The sequence below is a fragment of the Podarcis pityusensis genome (assembly GCF_964106645.2).
Source record: "Podarcis pityusensis genome assembly, chromosome: 16".
NCBI classification, from domain to species: domain Eukaryota; kingdom Metazoa; phylum Chordata; class Lepidosauria; order Squamata; family Lacertidae; genus Podarcis; species Podarcis pityusensis.
Window position 1 is genome coordinate 39,014,057 of NC_138041.1, and position 21,189 is coordinate 39,035,245.

The following is a 21,189-nucleotide window of genomic DNA, read 5'->3' on the forward strand; positions in this document are numbered from 1 at the left end:
GGGAAATGTTTTTTTTTTTTAAGGAGCACTATAGTTTAAATAGAGATTGGAGCAGGAAGAGAGGACAGTGTTTACCAATAAGGGATGAACAAAAGACTGAACTCCAATCCCCAAGGAAAAACACCACCCCCCCACCATAAGGAAAACCTTTTTCAAAAGAACACCCACCATTCAAATGTATGCAGTTACTTTCCTTTCAAGCCTGCTGTGTATAAGCAACACGAGTAAATTCACATCGGCTTGGACTGGATATTTGGCAACAGACCATAATGCAGAAAAATAACCTCCAAGGATTACTTCTGTAAAAACTTCCTAAAGAGAAAGAGAGAGACTCTCTCTCTTTTCTACAGGAAAATCCTGCTTTACTGCTTTTATGTGCAAAGGCTTTCTTCCAAAATCTTACAGACACCGCTTTTCTGCATTACCTAATGGACTTGACACTAACAAAAAACAAAACACCCTCTCCCAGCTATATAGGATTAGAGAAATATTTTGATCTAAAAGAATGAAGAGCTCAATATTGCTACTTCAAAACAAATCTTTTTCTGAGGCAAAAGAGTCTGATGTTCCTATGCTAAGGAACCTTTCTGTTTTTTTGGCATCTGACTTCTTAAGAGACAGGCAGTTATGCAATACTCTGCAAGTAACCTTCTCTAGAATACAGATGAGCAGCTGCTTTGTGTTCCACAGGCACAAACACTTCAGCATAAAATTCTGGACAAGACTGGAAAGTAATACAAATAAGTATACAGCAAGTTAAACAGGGGCACCAAAGTCTGTTACAGTCACACAAATATTAAGTAGATTCAAAAAGAAGAGGTCTGTTACTGTTTACTTATTTGAAATCTTACCCTGGCCCAATAATTTTGAATGTAATTATTTGCAGCCACGTAATGCAATCAGGAGAAGCTCTAGCCACTTAAGTCTTTCCAGCAATTACCCTTCACAAATAAAAGTGCCTTAATTTGATTTAAAATTCTTTCTTTGTGCTTCTATTCAGTTCCTGCTTAGAATATCAATCACAAGTGAGGCACAACCAACTGAATAAAGAGACTGGCATAATTGCTAAATAACAGGACAATACCTAGATCAGCATTCATCAACTTTCTAAACACACACACACAGCTGGTTACTCTACAGAGAGTGCCTAGCATCAGAGGTAACTCTGGTAATCTACTCAATAACAGATTATGCATCAAATTTTACACCAGGGCCTCCCATATCTACTCCAGTTTGAATTTACTATCAAATACTGTGGACCACCCATGTGTGGGGTATAGAGAAAAGTGGAGAAGGCTGACAGAAGTTTGACAACACGGGAAGGAAGTAACTCTTAAGTCTTATCTATTCTGTGTCTCCAGGGCCTACCTTCAATGAAATGGTAATCATGGGTCATTCTTCAAAGTTCATAGGCAATTTAATACAGAATGGAATTTGTTCACTCAAAATATGAGGTGTTTTTGTTTTGTTTTAAAGAGGGTAATAAACCCATTAAAAAACCTGTGACAAGGAGAATAATTCCCAAGCCATCAACTTGGGAAGAGTCTATAAATGGCAAAAAGTTTTATTTTCGTTTTCCATCTCTCCTGGGGCACATTTATCTTCACCCTATCAAGACTGCATCAGTGGTAAAGGAAAGTTATTCTCAAGGCACCTTTTCTCCTAGAGTTGAGCTCAGGAACTGAACAGATTCAAGGGATAGGCATTGGTTAAGTTTTGTCTCAAACCAAGCCATGTATTTTTCTCTTTATGTACAGAGTAATATTCAAGTGACAAAGAGGTAAGCACTATCCTTCTAATTAACTTAAATTATCTTTTCTGCTGATAAAGCATCTGCAATCACATTTTAATAAAATAAAGGTTTAGAAGCAGGCTTTGGTGACAGAGCTGTTCTGACACTAAAACCGGCCTATTTCATAGTTCTGACAGAAACCCAGACAAATTACATAAGTTAAGAAGAAACTAGATAAGTGAATTGACCATACCCTGCAAACTGACATCTGGTTGGTGGTAAGAGTTCCAGTCTTGTCTGAACAGATCACGGAAGTGCAGCCCAGGGTTTCCACAGATGGCAGGCTTCGAACAATAGCATTCTTCTTTGCCATTCGGCGAGTACCCAGAGCCAAGCAAGTGGTAATGACAGCAGGCAGGCCCTCTGGGATTGCAGCCACAGCAAGTGCCACAGCAATTTTGAAATAGTAGATGGCACCCCGAATCCAGGAGCCACCATGGACAGGATCATTGAAGTGACCAATGTTGATTATCCACACCGCAATGCATATCAGGGAGATGACCTTTGACAGCTGCTCTCCAAACTCGTCCAGCTTCTGCTGAAGCGGGGTCCTCTCCTGCTCAGTAGCCACCATTTCATCACGAATTTTGCCAATTTCGGTGTTCACGCCAGTTGCCACAACCACACCCATAGCTTTCCCTGCAGCAATGTTTGTACCCTAAATCAAGAAGTTAAAAGGGAATTGGAGAACTGTGGTTAATCACTAGCACATAAAGCTAGGTTATGCTTTTTCAGATACTATTTTCCACCAATACCTTATAGCCAAACTGCAAGGTTTGTAGTCTTATTTTGGCTAATTCGAGTTAACTACAACATAAAATACATGAATGCAGCTATCAGCATTCTGGAAGTTACTTCAGATTTCATTCTGTCTTTGAACTGGGTTTTTATATACACAGGCCTATTTTATGTGTATTTGTATGTACTACGTGCCCTACTATGACCATAAATTACTCTCTCACTCTAGTTTGGTCAGCTTTGAAAAAAACAATCACAGTGAGTGTCCAACATTGTAAGAATTTAATCCCTCTCTTGTGTATCTTCTCACTAGTCATGGATGGATTCATTACTACTCCCATTCCAAGGAGGCAGATGGCTTTGCCCATGGCCTCTAAGTATTTATTGGCCAGTTATACACTGGGCGAGCTGTACTCTATGGAGTTCTGAAAGTAGCTACCATCAAATTAAAATCACCAACCAAACAGAAGCATCAAGTAAAAGTGATTACTGAAGCAATCCTTATAGAAGTGACAAATGAGCAGCAGCAGCTTACCAAGAACCTCCCTTCCAAAGATTCCACAAACACCGAAAAACATGTGCCTGCTTAACAACCAGTAAGGCTGCACTTCTCAGAGGCCCAGTGAAACAAGAGTTTACCAATCTTCTGAAAACAAAGACTGAGCAGGTCTTGGTAGTGGTCAATGCTTCTTTGTGGGAGGGAGATCCCAGATGAAGGTTCCTTTGCAGATGAAATCATGGCCTCCTGCAGGGTGACCTTGGGGTAGAGGGAGCTTGAATGCAAGAAAGCATTCACCTACTGTTTTCTTAAATCCATCAAAGGCCTCACATTCATTCTCTTGAAGAATGCAATTGTACTACTCCCTCCCACAAAGAAGCATTGACCACTTCCTTAGACCAGCCTTGCCAGTATGGGCAAGAGTTGGGCAGACATGTGGTCAAGCACACTTTTTGCATCCTCAAGTGACGCTCATCCAACAAATGCAACAAAGAACAGGACGTCCTATGGTCAAATGTGGCAACTGACTTGGAAGAGATGAAAAAGAAGCTGAGCCCTTTTTCTAAGCTTTTCTGCCAGGCACATTACAGGAGATTTAAAAAAAGAAACTGGGGTATCAGTGAAACTTGAAAGATAAGCTCTCTTAATAAATAGCATTCCAGTTACAAAAAAACACTTAGCAGGAACTGGTAGATGACAGAAACACCTTGCTTTATAACCATAGCCCTCACACTTGCCTTTCAAACATGTACCCTGAAAACCTAGGATTACAAGCCCAACACATCCCCTGGGCAACTGTGTGTTTCCAATGGTTTCTTGTTTTACTGCTCTTCATTTTTGCCTTGCATGTACAAGTGTAGCTAAACAATGTTTACCATGATTGAAGAGACAATGTGTTTATATGCATCAGGTTTTTAAAGGCTCATTTAGTTCCATACAAGGTTACCATTTAGATGTCCAAGATATTCTTAATTCTTTAAACATGAACTGCCCTAAACAAAATGAGTGATGGCTCATTGGGGGGGGGGGGGGACCCATAGGAAGTAAGTCAAGAAACAGCAGAACAATCCTTTAATAATCAGTACGCACAAACAGATTCCCCCCCCCCGCCCCAATTTACTCACAGAAAAGAGCATGTTCTTCTTGTCTTGGTTCACTGCACGAGGATCAGGCACAGGGTCCGTGTGCTTAATTACAGACACAGATTCACCTAGATGAAGGTTACAGCTTTAGTAAGACATTAATGCCTCCATTTCCCACCTTTTTGCATCTGCAGAACATCACCTGTGAAAGCCATTACATCATAATACAAGGTTTACATAGATGAAAAGCATTTTTTTAATAGAAAAAGCCGCTACGCTAAAACTGTAACCTAGAGTTACCATACACCTGGAATTTTCCGGACATAGCCAGAATACGGCAGTCGTAAACAGTCTGGATGGAAATCATGCTCAGATGTCCAGGAAAATCTGAAGATATGTCAACCTGTTTCAGAAGTCTAGATTTTGACAAATTTCCTTAAAAATATCTCGAAAACATTTTTTTTTTTTAGATTTTGCAAAAAAAAAAAGGTTCAACAACTTCTGTGTCCGGATTTTCACTTTTTGAAATATGGCAACCCTACTGTAGCCATTAAAAAACCAACACCACCTGATGAAATTCATCTGGCAGGGGAAAAGACCAAGGATTAAACTGAAAATACTAACTGATAAAAAGGAAAGAGGAGGTTTTGCTCTCCCAGATCTGAGCCTATATTATGAAGCAGCGTGCCTACTTTGGCTAAAAGATTGGATAAAATTGGAGAACAGAGACCTACTAGATTTAGAAGGTTTCAATAATCGGTATGGGTGGCACGCATATCTCTGGTACGAGAAGGTGAAAGTCCACAGGGCCTTCTTAAACCATATTTTCAGGGGACCAATATATCAGGTCTGGGAAAGAAATAAGAACCTTCTCGAAAGAAAAACACCATGGTGGATTTCACCAGTAGAGGTCTTAACAATAAAAAAAAAACAACATGGAAGGGAAGACAGCCACCTACGAGGATTTGGTAAGAAAATCAGAACAAGGGCTTAAACTTAAACCGTATGAGGAAATAAAGGATCAATTCACCGGTTGGCTACAATATCATCAGGTGAATGATATGTTAAAACAAGATAAAAGAAAAATGGGCTTTGAGGACAAGAAATCAAAATTCAATATAGAAATAATAGAAGGCAAAAACAAAACATTGTCTAAATTATATGACATATTACTGGAATGGCATACAAAAGACGAGGAAGTCAAAGAGGCAATGATTAAATGGGCAATTGACTTCGGTTATAACATCGAGTTTGAAAAGTGGTTGAAATTGTGGAATAGAGATATTAAATTTACGGCCTGTACGAGTTTGAGAGAAAATGTTTGGAAAATGCTCTATAGATGGTATCTTACGCCGGCAAAATTGGCTAAAATCTATAGATCAGAAAATAAGACATGCTGGAAATGTGGTGAAGTGGAGGGAGACCTCTACCATATGTGGTGGCATTGCAACAAGGTGAAGGTTTTTTGGGAAGCAATTTATAATGAACTTAAAAAAGTTTTTAAATATACTTTTCCCAAGAGACCTGAGGCCTTTTTGCTGGGAATAATGGGTAAGGAAATAAAAAATGAAGATAAAAAAATATTTCTCTATGCCACCACAGCCGCAAGAATTATGCTGGCACAAAACTGGAAAATAGAAACTATTCCTAACATAAGTGACTGGCAGGTCAAAATGATCAACTATGCCGAGCTAGATAGATTAACAGGCAGAATACGAGACCAAGACGACCAGAAATTTCAAAAAAATTGGAGTAAATTTTGGAATTATATTGGAACGGATATATAGGAGGAACTGGCGGTATTAGAAAAACTTTATCAGCTAATAACTATAAACTTTAATAAACTAATTACGCAATCTGAGATTTATTTGATACTTACCAAAAGGGTGAAGGGAAGTCAAAGGCTAAGGAGAGCCTAATGGTTATATTATTATTTTTTTGTATGATTGTATGATTGTATGTTTCCTTTTTGTATAGTATGAAAATAGGATGAATAATTTATGTTAAAATGTTTATTTTTGTATTTGTTAGTTCTTTTTTCTTTTTTTCTTTTTTTTTTCTTTTCTTTTTTTGTACAAATTCTGAATAAAAATTTACTTGCAAAAAAAAAAAAAAAAAAAAAAACCAACACCACCTGAAAATAGTTTTGATGCAAATAATTGCCAGGAGAAAACCAGGCAATAACAGATAGTCTAGGTAAGTTAAAAGAAAATCCTCCAATTAAGAGTTAGAGAAAGACATTCAACATATGTAAATAGAGAAATATTTACAAAGCCTGGACATGTAAGAAGCTTCCATATATACCAAAAAAAGGCAAGTCAGTTGATCAGAAACCAGTTTCTAATTTAGATTTTGTGTCTCATTTTGATATAAAGGTAATTTCTTCCTATACCAAGTGCCTCTGAATCAAATTAGAGGAGGAAAAATGCAGAATTTGCATTGGAGGCTTTCTCCCAGTACCCATTCACACTTTCCAAGAACATGAGGGGAACAGACAGATGGCCAACAGACTTCAAATGCCTCCAGGGATCTGCATATAAACGAGGGGGCCACAATCAATCCACAGGCCTTATGATACGTGGGCCCAATTAAGTGAGTATGTATTTACTGTGGGATAGCCAGCCTCATATAACCAACACTAACAACAACAACAACAACAACAACAACAACAACAACAACAATACCCCACCAATCTGGTCTAATTAATGCACGAAACATTTAAGACCCTAGAGTAAACCATCATGCCAGGCTTAGCACACCTTGTGAATTAGCACACCTTGTGAAACTAGATAATCAAGCCTCTGTTCCCCTCCAGTCTACCAGAGAAGCTCAACGTGAGTTGGTGCAGTTGGTTGTACTGGTTGGTGCAAACCAAACCGCATGGCTCTTACAAGCCACTCTAGAGTTCCTATACCAATAATTTAGGAACCTTCTCCACTTTAACTAAAGCCAAGTTTTACTGCCTGTGCAACCTTTTCTGAATGCTGTATGGAAAAGCACATGAATCTGGAGAGTTTGTAAGTGCAGGCTATGCCCAATTTACACACATCCAGTTGATGCACAACTGTACACACACACACACCCCACAGTGACCTGGAGGTAGCTGTAAAAGAGGGCAGGAGCTGTAAAATGGCAGAGTAGGCCAACCTGCACTGGGATCAGAAATATAACCCTTGTGCAAAATGGTTGTTGTCTGAAAAGCATTTTTAACTTACCAAACCCATTGTCTTTTTCTATGCTAGAGGAAGAGGTGAACTTTGGAACTTACTTTAAAGGGCACATATTTTAAAGGCCTAACAGCCTATATTTCCATGCTATACTTTGCTGCATATTTTATTATTTTAAATCTCTGCGGGAGTTTTCTCACCCAAGAGTACTAGCCTAAAACTTGGATCTTGGCATCTAGGAATTTTCCTTTTATACCTATTTTTTCATTGAACCAACATTTATTTGATCTCCAGAACTGTGCTCAAAGACTGAGCTATCAGATTACTGGAAAAATATTCCAATCCTGACACCCAGTTTGTTTGGTTATACTGCAAATATACAACCAAATACATTATGATACCCTTCAAGCTTGTTAGACCTATTGACCAGGAGAAAGAAGCAACAGGTAGACATCTCTCTTGGCCTTTTATTCATGTACCTTTTGTGATCTGGACAAGAACCGTTGAGAATCTAATCTAACCTAGATTCTACAAAGCAAGCACATTACTCTAGCCTTTAAATTGGCAAATAAAAATCATAACTAGGACACAGTACAAAGAGTTCCCTCTCTAACATTTCCGCTGAAATATAACTTTCTGAAGAGAGATGGATGGCTGACTTAACTAGGAAAAGATAAACCCAATTGAGTATGTATAAGGGAACACAGGAAGCTGCTGTATACCAAGTCAAGCCACTGGTCCACTGACCTCCATTACATCTACACTGATTACTGATTAGCAGTGCCTCTCCAGTATTTCAAACAAGAGTTTTCCACAACCCTCCCTGGAGATGCCACAGGTTCAATTCTGATATTCCGCATTAAAAGTATGTATTCCATTTGGATTTTGGAAACATTCACAAGTAACACTAAGCCATTATTAACTTTAGCACATTGTGCATGATCTGGAACAAATGTAGGAGGAGCCTTGGGCTTGTACACTCTCCCTCCCCACCAGCATAGGAAGAAGGAATTAGCTGAAATTTAGTTTTCATTTTCCTCCAGGATCTAGCTTGTCATGCTATCTGGACCAAGGACTGTGGTTTAAAACAAGCTCTGGTTAGTTTAACAAGTCAGCTTCAAAACCAATTTGGTGGTACAACATTAAATCTTTATTTCCATTGTTCCCTCCCCTCCAATGCCAAGTCACTGAATTGTATGTTCCATGTCTTACATATGAAACAATATACAGCTCTCATGTATACATATACTGATTTGGCTATTCAAGCAAGTTACTAATAAAAAATTATGAAGGAAAGAAAAAAGAAAACAAAAAAGTATTGGTGGTTCAGAGGGGAGAGCAGTGAAAGACGAGAATTCTATCTTCTACTCAGTCTGTCCAGGATTCTAAGGAAGTTGGTTATAAATCACAATTCCTGGTCCAGACAAGAAGGAACCTGAAACACGAGTGAAGTTCTTCACTCAACCACGCAGCAGAAATAGACCTTTCTAAAATAGATCATGCTAAGATTATTGAAGCAGATAAGATTGTGTTCACTCCAGCTTCTAAGCAAACCTCCTATTTTGGGTACTTTATTTTAGTTTAAAGAAAGAATAACAGAATCACAGAATTGCAGAGTTGGAAGGGAACAAATGCCAAGATATACTAATGGCATCCACTGAGTAAGTATGGCATGCACCCAGTGTAACACTGATGGCTCTCATTCACCACAATGATGCCTAAGAGTTCTGTTAAAAACTGAGGTTGCTGCTGTAATCAGGACAGTTTCCCATTTGTTTTTAAAACCAATAGATTTTCTGATCATTACTGCCAAGAAACACTTACCTGTGAGAATTGACTGGTCTACCCTCAGAGTTGTCGATTTTATAGAAGTAATTCTTATGTCAGCAGGAACCTTGTCACCAACTGTGGATTAAGAGGAGAGTATTTGAGTTTGACCAGACGTTAATGAATGCAAATATTTTTCAAGTAGTACCAGAAAAAGCAAACATCAACCATATATTTATTCAAAATATCTCTCACTTCACTTTTGAAATGAGGGAAGCTAACCCATTTTTCAGAGCTTCCCACAATTAGAAATTCCATAACCTATTTTGGAAGTGTATCTCATTGCCCAAGTGTTTATAGGAACATTTTGCTATGTGCAATTTCTCCTCATGTAGTTTAAACCCTGTTACCTTTAATGAAGTATCTATTTCGGTTAACATCATTATTGTACATTCTCAGAGAATTCTCCATCTGCCCATTAAGATGTTGACAATTGGGAGAATCCATACTATCTGACTGGTTTTGAACAGTCAATAGGACTTGGGGTTTCTCAAATATCAGTGCAAACAACTTTTGAAACTGATAATATTTTAAAGAGTGTGCACTATGAGATGGGTGTCTGATGTTCCCCCTAGGACCTCAGTCTTTGAGTTTGACCAGCATAGCTCTTTAATGTTGGACAGGAAATTGCCATATCCAACATCTTTTGCACTAGCCTACATTTCATTTAATAAGCATTTTTAAAGTAGCACACACACACACACACACGAAGGAAGAACTAATAAAACGCTATTTTGCCAACACATGACAAAAACCCTAAAACAGGGTACTGAAAATACTTGCATCATCAGCCAGTAATTACTAATCCTGCCAGAATATGTGGACTTGTTACACAATAGTCCCTCTAGTTTTACTGTAGGGATGCACAGACTAAATGCTAATTCCTACAGGAACTGCTTATGCAACTGGCAGCAATCATGCATGAGGGAGAGAATGACGCTGTGAGGAAGTTAGGTCTGCCGGTAGGTCTGCCACTTCTATGTGCTAGGTCATTGATGTACAAACACCATACCAGAGGATTAAGCACATATTATTTGTAGCTTTGTACTCTTTTAGAAAAACAATTTCTGCAACATTTCTCACGAGGTTAAAATTATAGTGTTCTCTTGGGCAGAGTCTTAGGTAGGTAACTAACACCACTCACTATTTAGAATAAAGAGGCCAATAAGCCAGCTAGACTTTTTCTTTTCTGCTCTGTCATTACAACATGAAAACCAAATTCGCTGTGCCCTTCAGCAGTGAAGAGAAAATAGTACAAAACAATGACCAAGGCCAAAAATGGGCAAACTATTTGAATGCAGTCCCCTGGTGTTGTGACGAGATTTATATGTAGATACATGAGAGCAGCTGCTTTTTCATCTATCACAATTCCACCATACAGCAGGCTAAGACTCAGCACAATGCAGGAGAAAGTTCATCAATCTGTAAAGGCACACACGGTTGCTGGGCTTTCAACAGCTGAGCATCTCAAATGTACTGCCCCACCTGGCAAAGGCATATTAAAATAATGGATCTCTTTGCTGAAATGTATATAGATCAGCCTACACACAACTGCTAAAAATGGTTGTAAGGACTACTGGAAGAAAGCACTGAAATATTATTCTAACAAACTTTGCTTTCAACACAGCCAAGTGAACACCACAGCTCATTGCCTTTCAGCAGAGTATTTAGAAAAAGCACCACTATTTATTTATTTGTTCCTCAACAGCATGTTCTGAAATCTTATTAACAATTCTTCCGTAAAAGTTATGACAGTCAAAAGTTGATGAGCCCAAATAAGAACAAAATTATTGTGGCTCCAGTAAATTCCCTGTACAAAATGTATACTTCTTCCCAGTAATTGCGGCCAATTGTTTTAAGCAGCAAGGATAGCAACCAAGCTGAAGTTTCATTGTTCTGAAGTTTGCTTAACTATCCAAAGTGAACAATTAAGTTTGGGTAGCACATAGAGAGACACAGTGACCGTTCCAATGCCAAAGTACAGGACAAAAGTTTGACATTCCAGTAACCGGGGGGGGGGGGGACTATTTTGCAATCTTATTTCCCACACTTCAAAGCCTAGCACCTTCCCAGAGTTCTGTACAATCTAAACAATTCATGAGGAAGAAAAAAAACATGGGTTAATAAATATTTGTAAACTTTGTCTTATCCCCTAACTTAAGATACACTATTGGCATGTGGCAGCATTCTATTCTCCTGATTGCATAAAGTGAAAGCAAACCTTTGAACACAGCAAAATATGAACTAAGCATCTATTTAATTTATAGATTTTTGCCTCAGCCATATATGCTAATGTGGGATTATATTCCCATTATATGAATTACTCATCCAGTCACACACTGCCCCCCATGCCGTTTACTGGATGGAGCCTTGAGCATGTCATTCTTGCTCAAATGTACCCACTTCCCACACAGTGATGTGGTTTTCCAGAAAAATGCTATGCAAATTAGAAAAAATTACATCAGTTTGCACTGGAAAATGTTATGGTGCCCTACAGAATGCTCTAATTTGCCACTATTATTTTACTTGTATTTGGTACATAGATACATGTTACTTGTATGCTGCCTTTCCATAATTCAAGCCATGCTCAAGACAGCCTACAACATGAAATAAATACATAATTAATGGTAAAGGGACCCCTGACCGTTACAAGATAACAAAAGTAGTAAGAGATGCTAACAACCTTGAAACTGCCAAGCTAGCCTAACAAATATATTCATAATAGGCATCAGTTCATTGTTACTATTGAACTTATGAAATGGGAAAGGTTCTGTTTTGGAAAACTGTCCATACCACATCACTGGTTCAGAGCAAGAAAGATAATGGTACCAGTAAAAACTTGAATAAAGGGAATCCAGAGAGAGAAACTTGCTAAATACATATATTACTTTTGGACTACACACACCATAAACAGCTGAACAGTGTCTGTCCAAATAAAAAGTAACAGTGGTGATGGAAAGGGGATGATAGGAGAGATGGCACGAAACAATATCCAGTTTTTACTAGGGAAAATGGCTCTTTCATAACACAAATTGGCTTAACTTTAGTGAGAGGTTTCTCCAGAAGGAGAATTTCAGATGAACTGTTGAGTGCTCTCAAATTTGTTCTTTCAACCACTTCTGTATAGATACTAGACCTTTGCCATACAAATGTAGACATTTATAAAGGATAGGATTCTTAAATAAACCTGGAATCAGAGTTTTCAAAGACTGCTCTACTTTACTTTGCAGGGAGCTACATACCTTATCCAGACAATATTCAGATATTGGTATTTATGAAAAAGCCCTTATGAATGTTAGCTATTGTGTAATACAGTGATTAAATGTTATAAAATATTAAGCTATCCAGAAGCACACTCTTCTGCAACCTGCTAAAATTTTGTATGTTTGGGGGCGTTACAGATCTGACCTGAACCAGCAATGTGTAATGGCATCCCTAGATGAATCAGAGTTCGAAGTCCCATATCTTACAGTCCAGATTTCCAAACTTTTCATGTTGGTGACACACTTTATAGACATGCATCATTTCATGACACAGCAATTCAGTTTTAATAGCAAACCGGAGGTTAAACTAACCCCTTTCCAGCCCTGGAAGGAGCACGGTGAGCATTTGCGCAACACACCTGCACACTGCAGCTGACACACTAACATGTCGCAACACAGTTTGGAAAGCTCCACTGTAGTCTTTTTGCCATATGTTGAAGACTTCCCCTTTCAAAAAGCTTTCCAAAGTGGAGACTTTTATCTCAATCAGTATCTGCATGGGATTTAAAATTCTACATATGTTTCTACTGTATTGCAAAATCACTTTTGAGATGCTCTGTGGAAAGAATTGCATAGATTCTTATTTAATATCCTCTGCCAACCCTTAATTCCAAATTAGTAACATTCTCTTCTTCTTTTAATGCCTAGTTTATAAATTCTACTCTTTGTTATCTAATTTGTTTCTCTTTCGAAGTCAACTAAACTCATGATTAAAAGGTTTATGGATTCTATGGACCCCCCAATCTTTTCCATGAGCACAACCACCAACAAAACTGGCTGAAAGTTTGCCCAATGAAACAACTCTGGAAAAATCAAAGAAGACAGCTTTTAATAGCCAAGCACATTGTTGTTATTTGCTCTTCAACTTCCCCACCATTTGCTTAGAGAACACACAATTAGCAATTTGACCCTGGCCAGACACCAGCAAATTCCTGCTCAGGCTTACTTAAGGACTATGACATCAGAGGTGCTCATAGAAAGTCTGTTGGGAAATGAATGGGTTAAAAAAAGCCAGAGGCTTCAGCAAGCTAATGAAAAAATCACTCACTGATCAATTCTTGCAGTAGTACTCTGAACATTAGTAAACTCCCTACCCTTCTTTATAAATGCTTCTACTCTGGATTTTTCCAATAGAGATAATTATGACTGTCTGAATATAGTGTAGTAAACTGATTAGTTGAAAATAATTAGGAGACCTTAATTATAGCAATAGCTAAATGCGTAGGCTTTAGCAAATACAAGAAAAGCAATTCACAAAACAGCAGTAGCAGTGCAGTCAACATAACTAGTGGCAGAAATGCAGCCTCTCTGCTCAAGTGTCTGGAAAGGAAGACCATCAACATTCACTTTTTGCCATGTTAGAGGATTCTGGCAAGCATGCCAAGCTAAGCAGGAACATTCAAACTACTGGATTATTCAGGTAATGAGAGGAGGAAATAGTGGTACTTCAGCAGTGCTCCTCAATATGCAAGGTTTCTATAGTCTGTGAGTACATACTCCCTGTACTCTTCTACCTATAAAAATTTAGAAGACTATCACACAAAACTGATGTGTATTATACAGGACTTGAACACTTAATTTAAAACAGTTACAGTATGTGAACTGTGTGCTTGAACTATACGCAAGTTTCTATGTTATCCAACACAAAACTGATACCAGTTCCTTTTCAGAAACATACATACTATGGAACTATAGAGCATGAGGTATAGAGCATGACCAAAGTGTAAGGAATAAGGGAATACTAATAATTGAAAACTGCATGAATGTGCCTCTCCCCCACCCGCGAAAAGCAGGCATCAGTTCTGTAAGCACGCAGTACTTTCAGAAGAAGCAGTAAGTAAGTACCTTTACTTTAGTACAATTGATTAATAAAGCTTAAAACAAACAACTGCAGATTAATAAAAAAAATTCCTAGAAGTTGATTCTCCCCAGTAAAAATCTGAATCAGATGAGTAAGATACAAAGTCATTTGAGGAAAAACTGGGTATTCTTTGGTTGTCATATGTAGGTTACCAAACTACGGTACATTGTGATTGTTTAACAACACCTAGAACCCTGTGGAGGTTAGTGAAAGTTCCTAAAGGTTTATACTGCGAGAACATTATTTTCTACTTTTCAAAATAAGCTTCTTATTGATAGCTGATCTTCATACACTGTGATAAAGCAGTATTACAGTAAAGTCTCCCATCTGAACAGAATCTTTTCTTAGAAAAAGGTGATTATCACAAGTTCTAATTAGATATGTCCTCAACAGTCACTCCCCCAGCAAAATCACTTGTAAAAGATGCTGAGAAGTTTCAAAATATGTGTCTATTGTTTGACTGCAATGTCTGTTGTATTTTGGTTCCTATGCTGGTTCCTCTACTACCTCTCTTTCTTCAGTAGTCTTGATCCATTAAGAGCATCTTTGCTCAAATCTTCATCAGCAACTTACAACCGCAAAAACTACCCACAAATGGCAGGTATAGTTATTTTACCAGTAAGCAATTGCATCAACTTGCTACAACCAGGTAGTTTCATGTAATGCATGGTGGCACTGTATATAAAATCCCCTCAAAAGGCAGCAGCATTTATCCCTGTGAAGTGACCAGCCTCCTAGTGAAGGCAACCTTATTAATCCCACATTTACAAGTGGCAGCAAAAGCATGAAGGTGGCTAATTGGCACATTCTACCTGTTCTGTTTGTGGTTGTTATTATTATGCATATTCCATTGTTAAGCTGTAAGCAATATCCTTTGAAGGGAAACAACCTATATTTAATAATTACAAGCTCCAGTGTAACCACAACTTCCTACAACATTGTACTTATTAATTCATCATCTAACAAGTACTTTACATACTTTGAAAGCTCGGCGTTTGCTTAATGTTTTTCCAGGCAAGATATGGCTGTTGGAAAAGCAACTCACCCCCCAAAACAAGTTGTGTTGACAAAAAGGACACTTATTTAAGGGCCAGTGACTGTGCCCCAATGCCTTCTTTGCTTAAAAAAACCCCCACCTATCCTAAAACATCCATGAACATTAGACAGCACTGATATCTGAGAGGTAACTGCCACCTGGTTATTCATGACAGTCACTGGTGCCTGCAATGCAATGTCACTGGCACACTGCCTAAAATTCCATACCCAGATATGCATCCCCGCATCAAGTGCTTTGTCGCTTCCCTACATGGTCCTATTTCTGCAGGCACCATGTCAAAGGCCATCCAATATGCTTACACTTATGACAGAGGCATGCACACAGTTTCTCTCACCTCCAGGTTTTGACACTAGCTGTGGAACATAGTGTATGTACTCTTGCCACCCACCCTGAAATTTTAGCTTGGCTATAGTCACTTACAGTGACTGGATTACATTTCACAGCACAGTCTATTCAAGTTAATTGAAAAGTCATTCCAAAAATTAAGTTTAGTCTTTCCAAGGGTAAGAATGGCATTATTGCAAATTTGAGAATTATTAGTTATCTGCACATCAGCTTGACCATGAAATAATTCAATCCACATAGTATTAATATTTTTTATTAAGGACAGTAATTTGAACTAAAAAGATCAAGTACACCTATTATATAACTTTTGTCATCTATCACTGCAATATCAGTATGATATGTAGTACAAGTTATATGCTAGATACACATATTCAATGTCCTTCAGTACACACACAAATGGACCTCAAGAGTGAAATGTTAGCAGGAAGGTATTTATACCCAATGTAAAAGCCAGGAGGGAAGCACGGAAATAAATTTATTCTCGAAAGTGCCAACTATGAAGATTCAGCATAGTTCAATGAATTTTGGAACTCAGGTTTCTATTTCAGGAGCAAACCCAACACAATGATCTACCACAAAAATAAATCAGGAGACCATGGGTCACTGGGTGGTTACACCCCATGCTTCCCAAGAAGAATATCGCAATAAGGGGGAAACCAAGCTGGCAACATCCATCAGCCTGTGAAATAACAGTCTTTCCTCCTCTCTGCCAGAAAGTTCACTCTACTCCAATTGCCAGTTACTCTGGGACTGCAAGTGCTAAAGGGACACACAGCCTGGCCCAATCCATTGACCAAGGGCCACTCCAGACAGGGAGACTTGGCTTCATGTATCAGCAGTGAAAGAGCAGCTGCTCCAGTGTTGCTTACACCAGTGTGGTGCAGTGGTCAGCACTGGACCAGGGAGATCAGGGTTCAAATCCCCACTCAGTCAAGAAGCTCACTGGGTGACCTTGGGACAGTTACTTTTTCTCATACCACACAGAGTCGATGTGAGAATAAAATCAAGAAGGGGATGAACCATGCATGCCACCTTGAGCTCCTTACAGAAAAGGTGGTATATAAACCCAACACATACATGAAAACATTAGATTTTAAGCCTGAGGGCATAAATATTAGTACAACTCATTATGTATGCTGAAATTTTTTTGCCATGGATCATTTGGATGAACTTGTATACAGTATAACCAAACTGGACTAGTTCAATTTTGTAAAGGGAGAAATGTGAACTATAAGTAGTTCGTTTTTGGACATGTTAAACTTGAACTTGTGAAAAATGAACTGCCCAAGATCTATGTATTAGATATACATTCAAACAAAATTAAGCCATCCATTTCTCTTAAACTCATGTCAGAGGAATTGAAGCTGGAACTGAGTAACAAATACTTGAACTTTGTGGAGGAGAGGGAATAGGCTATCCAAAATTGGATTCAAGTCAGGAAGCTTGTACCACGTTTCTATTAAGTGCACACATTTCTACACCTAAATTGCTCATTAAACCATATGGCAAGGCGTGCTCTACCTACAAAATGCTCATCTAGCAGGGTTCTTTGTTTTTGCCACATCAATCCAATATAGCTGCTCTCTGAATTTGACAATAAAGAAGTTAAACATCTATGCAAATCTTAACACGAACACATACCTAAACAATACAATGCAAAAGTAAGAAGTGGAGGAACACCATGGAAGGTGGAAGAAAGCCACCCCCAGTAGAGACAACACCATAATGCCACAGAGAGGGAAGCTTGATGCAGGAAGTCAAGACGCAAGTAAACATGACTTTGGCCGGCCAATCCTTCCCATTTGGTCCATAAGGTAGTTTCAGACAAGTCATGCCCATCTGCCATCATATATGAAACCAGGTGTGGGGTATGTAATGGTGGCTTAGAAAAAGGGGCTTTGAAGGCACTGCCAATTGGCAAAGCCTGCAAAGGCACTTGCGCACCACTTCCCAAATACCCTCTCTGTCAGGCATCTGGGAAGTGCTGGGCAACTTTCCCCCATACCCCAGGTCAACTTTGACAGATGTCTTAATTATGTCAGGTGAGTGACATCAGATGACTGACAGGCAGGTGACTGGTTACACAAGACATTATTCTGTTGTCAGTTTAGCTGTTGTAACAGCTAATTTGCACCTCTAGAAGTAAGCAGTTTTTCTCCCCTCACAGTAAAGAGGTCGATGAGGAAAGGCAGTAAAGCCCACAACTTACACAAATTTAACTTGTGTGCATTCAGCTTTATGCACACGAATTTTTTTTAAAAGGTGGGCAGAAAGGAAAGGGGGTCCCAGAAAATGACCTTGGCAATCCCACCCACCAATGAACCCAATGTGCTATGATTATACATGATTTTTGGCTTTAGGCGCAATCCCTGGAATATAACCCCTACATAAGTTGCAGGCATTCCCTAGTGAGGTGCATCTGTCTCCCTCCTTACTGACTATCAGGAGATATTTTTAAATGTTCCTGTTTACCCTAGCATTTGATGGCTGAAAGATGCTGTTCCTTGCAACCCTGAGTTCACAGCCTTTTACAATGTTTAAAACTGTTTTTGAGTATATCTATTTTTTAATGTTTTTTTTATCACTCTTTGTCTTAACAGCAAATCAATTTGTAAGAACTAAAAAGACCCATAATGTTGTAGCATATAAAGCATCTTACCAGCTACTTCCACGATATCACCTGGAACCAAGTCTCTTGCTTTTATCCTTTGTACACTTTTTCTGTCTTGTCTATACACTTTACCCATTTCAGGTTCATATTCTTTAAGAGCTTCAATGGCATTTTCAGCATTTCTTTCCTGCAAGAAATAAACACTGAGATTAGAGGGCACACAAGCTGTTGCTTTTACTATTGTGGTTGGCCAAATTGCCACCCTCCAATTTTCTCGTTTATACTGTTAGGCAAACAATCTTTGTTCATTTACTGACATTACCAGATGCTGTTGCAACAAGGGGAGCAGCCTGCAAAACATCACTTTCAAATGCAATCTACAAACCAATGCCCTCTACTTCATTTCATTTCATATTCTTGCAAATGTGTTTTGTTACAATTTGGGAAAAACAAGGATAGTTTTAATGTTTTAAGACAAGAGGTTCACTTGGGGATAGTTCGATAAGAACCTCTTTTCATAATCATAGAGAGATCCTTTTCTCATATAAAAAACAGGCAGGCTGCATCCTGTGTCATTTTAGAGCAAGCAGCCTAAAACCCAAAAGTGTAATTCTTATAGTTAGTGATTAAGCAGTAGACAAGACAGATCAGAATCACTTCTTTGGAAATTAACTTCTATCCCTCCCACAACAATTAGCCACTGTTTGGCTAGAAGCGTTCATAACTACAACTGGATATATTCATAGTTACTACAACAACTCTGGCATCCAAGTTTGAAGAAAACAATTGTCCTCAAAGCCTCCTATTTGTACTTATAAAAGAAAAATGTAGTGCATGACTTGCTAACAAAGTAACTGCTATTAGCTGAACATAGTGACATTTTTGGCATTTTAAAAGAACATATTAAAACCTCATAACCAGTGTTAGAAACTGGGATAGAAAAGCTATTTCCCACATGGAACCTCTGTTGCAGGTGCAAAAACAGAATGGCTAGCCACACACCGCCCCTCCCCAAACGTAGCAGCACTTTTTATTAATTTGTTTGAAATGCATGAACTAATGCACAATTCACACCAGTGACACATTGTTAGTATCACATTTTTAATGGCAATTCTTAACTGAACACCACAAACATGAATGGGGCTCAACCCTTCTAATTGTGGCCAAAACCATAAGCCAGTTGAATAATTAATATTTACAAATACCAGCATTATTATTATTATTATGTAAAGGGGGAAGCAAAGAGGCATATGGAAGGCAGCAGCCAGTGATCTAGCAGAGATCTCATTTTGGGGTGGGGAGGCGAGGTGAGGCAAAGCAGCATGGAAGGCAGCAGCCAGCGATCTTACTTTGAAGTCAGGCAGGAAGATATTTCTAGCAGCAGCAATTTTAACCTTGAATCTCAGTCACCATACGCAGCACCAAGACTTCTCAAATTGCTTGCATCAGACCATTCCCAGTCACAAAATGCACCTGGTTCCCGGCTAATTTTGAATGCTGCTCATAAATGTCCACAAAAACTGAATCTGAGTATGTTAAGAGTGGTGTATGCCTGTAGTTATTTAATAAGGACTTTGCAGTTAATAATATTGTCTATTTCCAGACAGTTTAATGTTAAAATCTTGCCAAGTTATTATAGGTCACCAACAGAAAAATTCCAAGTAGCCAACAGTTTTGCTACTTGCCCCAACCCACAAATCATAACTTTTCCAGATTCAACATTAGCAGATATCAAAAATTGTTTTGCATATTGTTCCATTGCAAAACACTTTATTTAACTGCTTCAACTAAGTGCTGAAAATGAAGTGTCTTTTCTGCCAATCCAACAACTAAAGAATTAGCTTTCTGGGGAAATGTTCATATTGTTAACAATATGTTACGTGAGGCAAAAGTTACATTTGTCTCCCTTCCGAGCTCCCATTCAGAATTGTAACATGAGCATACTTGTCGTTATTAAGCCACCCAGATAGACCACTTTAAATAGAAAATGTTCTTTTGGAATTTATCTGAGTGACTATTTTTAACAATCCCATCTGTGAGAGCAATTAAAAGATCTGTACTATAGGGACATCCTGCTCACACTTTCTGCTCCAGATTAAATTCATGCATTCAACTGCTTATAGCATCTGCTATTTAGAATAGTCAACTACCTTGTACATTCCAAGCAGAGAGAGACTTCAATAATCACCTATCATATACCATTTGGGGATTTGTAATACACATTGGCTGGGTATATTTTTGTGGTATAGGCTTCAGGAACACATTATTGGATTGTAAACAGATGAGCTGCTTGAAACCAACTAAAAGAAACACTACCTATAAAAAGTTATTAGTCAGAATCTGGTAGCTCCGGCTTGGCAGTGGTTTTATACCAATATCTTATTACCATGGTTTCAGGGGACAGTCATTCTCATTTCACCATACTTTCAGAAATAGCCAACTGGGGCCCTTCCTTTTCAAACATTTCTCAGATCCCAGATTTCTCTTGAATCCTGCATAGCAATAATCGCCAATACACAAATTGGGGGTGAGGGAACTCCATGTCTGTCAGGATATGAAGGCTGTGGGCCCTACTATACATAAGCTTGATATAGAAATAACTTCCTACAAAATGGGTGACCAATTTATGTATTGGGGCAATTTATGTATTCATACTGGCAACTACTTGATTTGACAAATATAAATATGTTAAAGTGCATTTAAGACTCAAGCTGTTTGATGAGCCAGCAAAAGGAAACAGTCAAAAAAATAAAGGGTTTTCAAGGTTCTAGTTAGAAGTATAAAAGAAAATCTGCTAATGTGTGCTGTGAATGTGGCCCAAATCTGCTGCCACCGCCTGACCCTGGTGGTCTGCTGTTGTTTGCATTCTCTTCAGTTAAGGTGGTGCCAGAAGGATATATGTAATATGAAGGAAAGGGGGTGTAGTGAGAATCTAGAGCAGGGGTCA

General features: G+C 38.5%; 1 protein-coding gene across 3 annotated transcripts in view; it reads right to left on the bottom strand.

Annotated features, from left to right (window-relative positions):
- The window catches only part of ATP2A2 (ATPase sarcoplasmic/endoplasmic reticulum Ca2+ transporting 2), a 53,757-nt gene that overhangs the window by 18,055 nt on the left and 14,513 nt on the right, over nucleotides 1–21,189 (bottom strand). For all 3 annotated transcript variants that reach the window (XR_013980514.1, XM_080985624.1, XM_080985623.1), the window contains exons 5-8: nucleotides 18,291–18,429; nucleotides 9,103–9,183; nucleotides 4,154–4,239; nucleotides 1,986–2,450 (exon numbers count right to left, since the gene is read on the bottom strand). Coding sequence is in view for 2 of the 3 variants with exons in the window: in XM_080985624.1 (XP_080841750.1) it covers nucleotides 1,986–2,450; nucleotides 4,154–4,239; nucleotides 9,103–9,183; nucleotides 18,291–18,429 (771 nt within the window). In the remaining variant the exon portion in view is untranslated. The remainder of the gene's footprint in view (nucleotides 1–1,985; nucleotides 2,451–4,153; nucleotides 4,240–9,102; nucleotides 9,184–18,290; nucleotides 18,430–21,189) is intronic.